General features: G+C 35.3%; 1 protein-coding gene across 1 annotated transcript; it reads right to left on the reverse strand.

The window, feature by feature from the left end:
* Positions 1 to 2840: 2840 nt before the first annotated feature.
* On the reverse strand, positions 2841 to 3788 carry LOC133816189 (ARS-binding protein 1-like). The gene is made up of 2 exons (XM_062248821.1): positions 3583 to 3788; positions 2841 to 3348 (listed from the first exon to the last, which is right to left on the reverse strand). Exons 1-2 carry the CDS (start codon positions 3786 to 3788, stop codon positions 2841 to 2843), a joined length of 714 nt encoding a protein of 237 aa, XP_062104805.1.
* Between the last annotated feature and the right edge of the window lie 7350 nt (positions 3789 to 11138).

Raw genomic sequence — 11138 nt, forward strand, 5'->3', positions numbered from 1 at the left:
TTAAAATAATGCCACACGCCTGTGACTATACACTCATAGGCGTGTAGCACTATAGAAGTGCCATGTGGATTTGTTTTGAATATTTGATTAGATATAATATTCAAAATATATTTATTTAATAAGATATTTTGATTAGTTTAAAATATTGGATATTAAATAAAAAGGTAATAAATATATTTTATTATTTAAATTTAGTTTAAATAAAAAAATATTATTTATCTTTATTGGATTAAATAAAACCCTATAAATACATCATTATAGGCTTGACCTAATATGATGATAAATCTAGTTTTCTGAAAGCTTAGCCGCTCTCAGAAAAATCTCTCTTCCCTTTTCTCTTCACCATCACTAAGTCTCATGAGTTGAGAACACTTAGTGATCACTAGAAATCAATCTTATAGTAATCTACGTGCTCACACACGTCCTGGTCTATTAGAGGCTGATTTGGAAGATCAAGGTGTAAGATCTGTCACGTTGGAACTGCGAGGATTGGATGATCGTAAATATACAAAATGATACGAGGAATCTTGATAGACATCAAGAAGTCACTTTCTCCATCTTTTATATGGTTAATTTAATGCAATGCATGTATGTTGAGATTCTGAGCTTATGTTTTTAATTGAATTTTAATAAATGTTGTTCTCTGATTTAGACCATAAAAATCAACAAGTTATAACCTAACAAGCCTCAACCTCAAAAACACCATGCAATACAAGCTCAAAATTTTCAATTACGTTTCATCCAGAATTTTAGTAAAATTAATTCAATAATCAACTTCAATCTTTGCTACACCAATCAACCTTAACCAATAAATAACACACAATGAAAGTACCATATACATGTCAAATCATCCAATCAGCCTTAACCATACCATATTAATATGTCTCACTAATATTGGTTTTAAAATACTATTGTTATTTGTACTTTCTGAGGGACTCAACATGTGCATGCCCTAGCAAGCACGTGCGTTTATCATAACTATCTAAGAGGGTAGCCCAACGGGCAATCCTCGAGCAGCACACCTACCCCCCGATAGAAATCCACACACTGATACTCCTCATTGGGAATTTCCTCCATATGTAGTGACAAGGATTCCTCGGGACCACTGACACGCGTGTCTGCAACCCTCTGACACCGGGGGCGACTTGGAAGAATGAGTTGTCCCGTCCACACGCTTCACAAGAGCAATCCTGAGTAAAAAGGTGTCCTAGGGCACCTCGAAGAGTAACTCAGGAAGTTTGGATGCCTCTACCATACGCCACATCCTCTACACAAAAATCCATAGGCCATGGACATTGTAGTGAATCAATTTTTTTAATGGTTTGTTAATTGTTTATTTTATAATTGTTTAAATGTTTGTTTTGTTTTGTTTTATTTTTAGGTGGATAAATAATTAAATTGTTTTTATTTTATTATTTGTGCACGTGTGTTGTGTGTTTGTTTGTGTGTGTGTGTGAGTGCATGGCAAGTAAGATGAGCATGCTAGAGAGTAGACTTGAACCTAGACTAAATTGTGGAAATGAGGATGTTTTCTTGTTTAGAAAATTCTATCATAAAGGGAGAAGGTTCTAGAAATGCATGTGTTCATATTGTGAAAAGGAAAAAAAGAGAGAAGTGGTGAGTAAGGGAGAGAGTTGCCTTTTTTAGAATTCCCATAACTCTAGACCAAGCCTCAGTAAAATGATCTTAACTTGAGCTGTAGAAGTTCGATTTCAACTAAATTTATATCGTTAGAAATCTAATTAAAATATCTACAATTTTCATGAAATAGTGTTTTCCTTAAAACACAACAAATAAGAGTCAAAATCTAGTTCAAAAGTGGAAGGATTTTACAGCTACGAAAATTGGACATTTCCTTATTAGTGTTAGTGTGGTGTGCCAAGAAAGGAAAGAGAGAAGTTAGTGTATTGTCAATTGTCAATGAGATTTGATTAACTGAATACAATTATTATCAATTGCCCATAACTATCACATAATTATTTTCTTGTCGTGAAAAATTAATTCATTTGTAATTAAGTCATTCTCTTTATAAATCTTTCTTTTGACATCCTTACCCTTGATAGTGTAGGACAGAGGTGTTTAGGGGACCATGAATAATTAAACTCTTTAATCTAATAATCTTATTCTTATTTATTAATTCTATGATTACTCCACTATAAATATGGAATTACACTGTAAGTATTTATAGAATTGTATTTACAGAGTTTTCCCTTGTGATCCATTGATATAATTAATAAATGTAGTTATGTCATCCATTTATTGATTCGTTCATTAGAGCTGGTCAAGATTACCGTTTTACCATTCTAATTACTTCCTGATCCTTAAGTACTATTAATTCACTAGCGAATAATTAATCTATAATCAAATTATAAATTTGAGCTCACTTGCATCACGTATGCTTAGTAAACTGCACTAGTAACCATTCATTAAAAATTCCTTACTTTAATATGTTACTAACTATTTTGTTCATTATATAGTAAAACCTCTATATAAGAATAACTTTGGGACCAACATAATTATATTCTAATTAAGTGGTTATAACTTAATAGATGTATTAATATAAAAAAAAAAAAAAATCAGAATACTCAATAACAATGAAAACTCTCTAATAACTATTACATATTTGAAAAATAGTTATGTAAAGTTGTTTGACACTCTCTTTAGAGTTGTTACCATATCTTTGAACATGCGAGTTTGTAATAACTCACTAGCATGACCACCTTCTTGTTGAATCCAAAACATTTCTAACTTTTCAAGCATGTTCAGAGCTTCATGACATGAAATTTTTTCTATTTCTATGTTATCATCCTCAAGGTCATCTCCTTGCTCATCTTGTCTAACTACAACAATGATTCTTCCTCACTTAAAGCATATGTGACCTGTTGCTCACCTGAATGATTAAGAAAGTCATTAATAGCCATTCTATTAGTATAGTGAAGTTCTTTAATCTGTTTCCCCAAGTTTGCAATGACTAATTTATTTTCATTTTCCATTTCTTTGTCAACTTGCAATTCATCAACATCAAGACTCCAAATTTTGCAATGCTTAAAACAATTGGCAATTATTTGTGGCTTGACATCAATTGACCATGCAACAATTGCATTTACAATTCCATTGAGGACACTTAACTTTGATGGTTCCAAAACATGATCATCTATCTGTTTCAATAGTTGGCGGTTAAATCGTTGACGATAATAACCTTTGAATTTTCTAATGATGCCCATATCACATGGCTGGATTTTGGAAGTGCTATTTGGTGGTAAGAACATCGCCTTTGTATGACGAAGTGGGGGATAATTCTCCTTTTTTCCATGAGCAGTGAAATTATCCAAGATAAGTAAAATATTCCTATCCATACAATTGTCAAACCACTGAAGTCATTCATTAAAAAACAAAAATTCCATCCATGCATTTGAATTTGCTCGATACTTGCAGTTAAGACTATCACAATTAATATTTTTGAAGCATCTTGGATTAGAAAATTTACCGATGACCCAAAGCGGAAGTTTATCGGAGCTGTCACCGTTACAACAAATAACTATTGTAATCCTCTCTTTACTTTTCTTCCGACCTTCTAGTTACTTTGTTGCAAGAGAGTTATCAGCTTGCATGCGATAAAATAAGCCAGTTTCATCCATATTGAAAATATCCTTCAAAGACCATTTTTCCGATTCCTCTTTTATCTGTGGTAAAACAACTTCAATTTTCTCCATATCAACTGAGCCACTCTTCAAAACATCGAAAGTAATGAATTGCATGCCGTTGCTTGAACTTTTCGAACCATTCATTTGAAAATACAAATGAAGGGAAAAAATTTCCCTTCTCTTTTAACAACTCACCACTCATATTGACATGCTCGTGATAGCTTACAAACCATTCGTAAAGAGCAGATTCCATGGCTGGGTTGTTTTGCATTTGGATTCAACACTACTTCTTCTTGAAGGAGGTCGCTTGAGCGTTTAAGCATCTTAGATACTGTTGCTTGTGAGACCTTGAGACCCTGAGTTTTTTCCAACCATTCCACTAGATCTTTTTGGTTCCAATTGGGATTTGATTTTTTTTTTTTTAGTTTGCATATAATTTGACACGAACACCTTCGGTGAGATGAACTCTTTTTTTGGCTTTGGGAGGCTTGACTGATTTACCATAGAAAGAGGAAACGATTTCACTTGAAATTGGCAACAGAGAGAGAAGAGAGATATTGTATAAACAAAAGTAGTCATCGGTAAATGTACAGTAGAATAGGAAGAGGATGACAAGAATCATGAGACTCCATCTAAAAACCAATTAATTATTAGTGGAGTTACGCATGTTCTTATTAATGGTTGATTATTCTTACACTTATTTCATGTGGGACACAATAATCTAATATCCCCTCAAGATAGTGGCGATTTTTCGCTCACCAATCTTAAATCACCTCATCATGGTATGGATCGAATGCTCGCTAAGAAATTAGCTCTTGATACCATGACAAGAATCATGAGGCTCCATCTAAAAACTAATTGGGTATTAGTGGAGTTACACATATTCTTATTAATGGCTCATTATTCTTACACTTATTCCATGTGGGACACAATAATCTAATAGAGGAAACGATATCACTTGAAATTGGCAAGAGAGTGGGAGGATAGAGAAGGACCCTTCAGTTCTCCAAAGATATACTGTATACACAAAAGAAATTGGTAAATGAGATAGAAAGATGAAAAAAATATCAATTTCATTTAATATCATCTTACATTATTTGTCCATTTGTCCACAATTTATGGAAATTATGTACTATTGCCTCTTATATCCATAATATACTTTTAGGAAGAGAGAATTCGTGGATATTGTGAATAATGGCTGAAATCTTTCAATGATATGATTAAGATACATTAAATTAGTATAAAAAGAGACACTACTTATATTGTTTATTACAAGTTTTTTTAAAAAGTACTGTATATTACAAGTAATTCAAATGTGGATAAATTTGAGTACAAATAAATGGTATAATGTATATATATATATATTTATTTTAATTATATATAATTATTACTATATAGAGATATAATTCTATATGCGGTACTTAAAAATCGTATAATTAATAACATTTTAGAGGCTATTTTTATGTATGGCCCAAATTGGGACTAAATTATTTTTTTATAATAAATTTGAGGTTATTCTTATATAGAGTATTCTTATATAGAGTATTCTTATATAGAGATTTTACTATATATGATCTTAATTCTCTCGTACTAATACAATATCATCTTCTCATGAATGAATAAGGAATTTTCTTGATATTATTATTTAATTAATTCAGACAATAATTATAACATTCAAATATAATAAAAATGTATTTTTATTTAAATCAATAAAATGTCTTTACATGCTTGTAGGGCATTAATCCTAACATGTTTTTTGTAACGCTCTAAATTTCCTAATAAGGCTTAGGGTCTTAATTAGGGGGTTAGGATGTCAAATTATGGAATTATGTGATATATATGTGCATAATTATATGATTATGTGAGTTATATTATAATATGACTTGATATGCATGTTTTGTTGTATTAAATATGCATGTGGGACCATTTCTGTTTAATTGGGCGATTTTCATAATTTGGCCTGTTACGAGTATATTTGGCATATATATGGTATGTATGTGGTACTTCATTATTATATGGTTAAGTTTGGGTTACTCGGCACGAGACGATCCTAGGGAATAAGCTAGTGGGAAAGTCATAACGAGACTCATACTTGACTCAGAGTGAGTGAAGGGATATATTGAGTATTTAGCACATTACCAAGATATTGGGTAACAGGAATGATTATTTGATGATATATTGGGAGTTAGTGAGATCAGGAGGGAATTCTAGGAATTTTGACTATTTTATCCCGGGGGTGTTTTTGGGACCCCGAGCATTAGGATTTGCTTGAGGTTACTTAAGCTCAAAGTAACCTGTCTGAAACATAAAAGAACATTCAGAACGTTTTCTCTCTCTCCTGTTGTTCTCTTTTTGACATCGTTCACATTTCTTAGGGAAACTCGAGTTTTAGGACTCGGATTCAGGCAAAGATCGAGGCATAGCGATTCTAGGGAAGATTATAAGCTTATTAGCCGGAGGATTTAATTGGGAAACGACTCAATCGGAGGTAATCCAAGTTTTAATTTTTAAGTTTTTGAGTTTTTAAGCTTGAATTGGATTTTATGTCTTGAGGAGTTTTTGAATGGTTTTGGATTATTGGGATGTTTGGGAACTTTGTTTTTGGGATTTGGATATGTTTGGATAGGTTTTTGGAGGATTTTAAATGGGAGAAAACGTATAAAATGGTTGGGTTTGAGGTTGGGTCGCGACCTTGTTCTAGCAAGTCGCGACCTGTGTGAAGCCAGAGCCATGAGGGTTCTGCCTGGGGGGCGCGTCGCAACTCAAGAGGGCCAAGTCGCGGCCTGCACCCTGAAGCCCAGGCAGATGGCTCTCTGTCAGGGAGGCGTGTGGCGACCTCTAGGGACAAGTCGTGGCCCGCCTGTGCAGTTTTGCCCAGGTTTGGTTTTTAGTCGTGGGAACTTAACTCTAAAGGCTCGGGATCGATCCTACTACCCGGTTTGGTAGGATTCGACGTGTCGGCGGCTAGGATTCAGTCTGAAAGTATTTACTTACTCGTTTTGATGGGATTCTATATTATGGTTGTGACTAGGTTGTCGCTAGGGGCTTGGAAACAGGATCGTGCTTAAGGTTCATTTATTGGTAACCTGTGCTAGGACCAAAGGTAAGAAAACTAGACCTAGTATGTAATGCATGTGATACATGTGGTTATGGCATGGCATGAATGTTGAATATGGAATTGATTAGAGCTTGGGTCTTTGTAATTGTGCATGATTATGATTATGCTTGTGATTATTGATTAAGCATGTTGAATGCCTTATATCTGGGTATTTGACATATGATATATGCCTGTTTGGTTACCTCGTTGAGGAAGCATTGACTTATTAGTTAAGAAACTACAATGGTGTTTAGTACGGGTCGTGAAGCTCTGACTTATCAATTATGATCAGCAATAGTACTGAGCGCTAGTCGTATGGAATTGACTTATGAGTCAAGATCGGCATTAGCGTATTGAACGCAGGCCAAAATGATTAGATCTAATCAACATAAGCATCAAATGCTTGACTGACCTATTGGTCGAAGAAAACTAAAGCTCTTAGCTAGACTAAGGCTAGTTACTCACAGTGAGGGCTAAAAGGCTCAGGTGACTGGAACGTCACATGGCTTAGGACGCAAGACCCCAAAGAGACTTATGAGTCATCTATTCAGGGCGCAAGACCCTAGAGAGAATTATTAGTTATCTATTCAGGGCGCAGGACCCCAAATTGACTTAATCGTCATCTACTCAGGGCGTAAAACTCCATAATCATCAATTTGTACTTGCCTGCTTGCATGAATAGGGTTATTACTGCTAGGCATGCTTATTATGATTAGGTGACACGTTATTATCTGCTTGTGACCATATGTTTGAGTTTTCTTGCTGAACCTCGGCTCACGGGTGCTATGTGGTGCAGGTAAAGGTAAAAGAAAGCTGGACCAACCTTGAGTTGGAGAGATTAGGTGACGATGTGTACATATGTGGCTGCTCGACCACCACGACCGAGGGTTTAAAGAAGAACTAGGGTTAAACCCTATGTTGTCGCTTAGGTCGGCTGGTTGTAACTCTTTTATTATAATTAACCTTTAAAATGTATTTTGGGATCCCAATGTATACAATAAACATTTTAGTGAAACATTGTATCTTTAACAAAAAAAATTATCCCTAAACCGTTAATCACAATTAGTTACACGATTATGGCCAAATGACTCGTTTAGCGAGTTTAGCACTGTTTAAAATACACAGTGTAACGTTCCCTAGGTAGTAGGGCGTTACATTTTATATTTATTGTTTATCGAAAATAAAGAATTAAAAGAAATTAGGTTAACTTTTCTTTACATTTGAAAACCCAGCACACTGTAAATAGAACTGTAGAACCCTAGAGAGCATTTTTGCTCATCTTTTCTCTATGCCACAGACGACCACCTAGAGAGAAATGGAGAGAGTGAGTTCGAAAGAAAGAGGAAGGAAGAGAGAGGAAGAAGAAGAAGGTCTAAGGCTCAAGGGATAGTAAGTACGAATCTAGTCTTTTTTTTTTATGGTTTCTTTTCTTCTTCTATGTTCTAAATGGTTGAAACAAATGGGCATGGCTAGGTTTTGTTTCAAAGATTGATGATCAAGAGTGGGAAAGATACTAGGGTTTTGGCCACCATTTTTTTCAAGAGGTAAGGAAGTGTATTGGTGTTCTTGAGTTTTTATCCATCTTCTTCTCTATTTTTAGATTGTTTTGATAGGTTTGTTCTTGTTCATGATCTATGTGCTTCAAAGTTTGGACTATGTTATGAATAAATCTAAGGTGTTGATTTGATGCCATGTTTTTTAATTTTGGTTCTTGTAGGTTTCGGCTGTAGTAGTTTATTAGAGACCTAAATTGTATTTTATGAAGAAATATGTAATTGTTGATGATGTTGGTATTGATGCTCAAGTAGTAACATGATAGGATTGCTATTATATTTTATTATTTTGGTGATTAAGGGTTCGACCATGGGTTGTATCTGAGTTTTGCTATTTTTTTTCTATTTATGTGATTATGTTGTGTATGATGAATCATGGAGATAAATGATTACTATATACATAGTTTTGTTTTGAGATATGTTGGTGCATGCTAGGTTTGTTAATAAGATGATGATAATGGTTGCCTTGCTTTGCTATTTTGTGTAGCAACTTGCTAAGTATATATTTTTGATGCCTAGTATTGACATTTTGATAAGTATGCATGAAATAAATGTTGGAAACTCTTGTGTTTGTTTTCCTTTAGGTTTCGACCATGATTAAAAATAGGTCTAGGGTTCTGTAACGTCCCAATTTCCCTAATAAGGCTTAGTGCCTTGATTAGGGGCCAAGGAGGAGAATAATTGATTTAATTGAATTATTATGTGATTAAATGCATGATTTTATGAATTATGTGGGTTATGTTATAATATGATTATATTTGCATGTTTAGGTGAATTAAGCATGCATGTGATTATATATGTGTGTTATGTGATTGAGACCACATTATTTTGTGGATATATTTGGTTATTCGACGCAAGGCGATCCTAGGGAGCAAGTTAGCAGTTTAGTCATAACGGGGTCAAATACCTGGCTCGGGGTGACCTTGGGGGTATTTTGGTAATTTAGAACATTATCAAGATTTATCGGGTAATGCGATATTATTTGGTGATTATTTGAGGACATTGGAGATAACATGGATTATGTAATGCCCCAAATTTCCTAATAAGGTTTAGGACCTTGATTAGGAGGCCGGGAGGACCATAATTGATTTATTATGATATTTAATAATTATATGCATGTTTATGTGAATTATATTATTATATGATGGTAAATGCATGCATATGGGTTCATATTTTAATTGCAAGGGCATTTTGGTAATTTGGCCATTGGGAGCGTGATTGTGTATTTTCATGCATATGGGTGAATTATGAATATTACCACATGATATGTGGATTGGCTTGAGCCATTCGGCATGAGACGATCATGAAATGCAGGTTTTCGGTCTAGTCATAACGAGATTGAGTTCGGGGCTCGAGGTGAGTCTCGGGGTCATTTTGATGATTAGAACGTTGCCGGGAATTATAGGGTAACGGGATGTGAATTATTGATATTTGAGAATATTGAGAATAGTGGGAATTGGAGGGTGTTAATTATAATTAACGAGATAGGCGGGAAATGACGGTTTTACCCTTGGGAGACTTTAGAAGCCTTTATTTGACCTAGGGGCAAAATAGTCTTTTCACCCCTAAGATATATATCAGCCTTTTGAGTTTAGAAGGCTGTGGAATTGTTAAAAAATAGAGCATCATTATCCTCATCTCTCTCCCTCACCGTGCACCATTTTCCCTCTTTCTCTCTTTGGAGTTTTGAAGCCAATTTGAAGGGATAAGCTAGGAAATCAGGGTTTGAGCTTAGGAACTTGATTCAGCCATTGAAGGGGATTGAAAACCAAGCTTGAGGTAAGGAAACTCAGCCATGAAAGTCTTGTTATACTCTGTTTTCTTTTAAGTTTCAGCTTGTGATTTCTTGGTGGTTAGTTGGAATTAATGGAAGTTTGGTTGGTGTTTAACTTGGGTTTTGATGAAGGTGAGTTGTAGATGAAGTTTAGTGGTTGAATTGGGTGTTAGGTTGATGTTTGGGATTGGTTTGAAGGGCTGGTTTTGAGGAGAAACGCAGGGGAAGAAATCTGGTTTCTTGCTGTTTTGCGTAATGAGCTGCGGCATGGCTATGGTGAGCCGCGGCCCATGTTGCTTGGTAGAGAAGGGCTGCCTCTGTCTGAGGAGTGAGCCGCAGCATGGCTAGGGAGGGCCACGGCCCAAAGAGGCAGTTTTGGCCAGAAATGGGTTTTTGACTTGGGGATGCTAGCTTTAGGCCTCGGGGTCGATCCTACTATCCGGTTAAGTGTGGACTGATGTCCCGGAGGCTAGATATTGGTTTGGGAACCTTTTTTTTCATTTTCATTGATGAATCCTATATTTTTGGTTATGACTAGGTGACCGCTAAAGGACTAAAAGTTGATCGTTCTCAAGGGTCGTTCTTTTAATCATTTTTGCTCGAACCCGAGGTAAGAAAACTGCACCCCATAGGTGACATGCATGGTTATGTTTGATGCATGTTGGATGTTTAAATGTAAACATTGATAGCATAATGAATGCTTGGCAATTTTTCCCATTTGCATATGATTATTACTGAGGCATGCTGGATGATTAAGTGTGATGCATGTGATGCACGAGAAACATGTGATTAGGGCATGCCATGAGTGAGGAATATGATATTGGTCAGAGCTTGAGTCTCTGTGTTTGTGCATGATCATTATTATGCTCACAATTGTTAAGTAAGCATGCTGAATGCCCATCTTTGGATGTTTGACATATGATACATATTGATACATATTGATAGCATTGCTTACTTGTGCATGGCTCTGACTAACTAGTCAGAATTGGCAAAGGTGTCAGTATCAACTGTGAAGCTGTGACTCACTAGTCAAGTTCGGCAGTGGTACTGGGCACTGGTCACATTGCGCT

Source organism: Humulus lupulus, chromosome 1 (genome assembly GCF_963169125.1).
Source record: "Humulus lupulus chromosome 1, drHumLupu1.1, whole genome shotgun sequence".
NCBI classification, from domain to species: domain Eukaryota; kingdom Viridiplantae; phylum Streptophyta; class Magnoliopsida; order Rosales; family Cannabaceae; genus Humulus; species Humulus lupulus.

Coding starts and splice junctions, on each gene's coding strand:
- LOC133816189 (XM_062248821.1), bottom strand. CDS start 3,788: ATGAATGGTTCGAAAAGTTCAAGCAACGGCATGCAATTCATTACTTTC. Junction 3,349..3,582: donor GATAACTCTCTTGCAACAAA/GTAACTAGAAGG, acceptor TTGTATGGATAG/GAATATTTTACTTATCTTGG.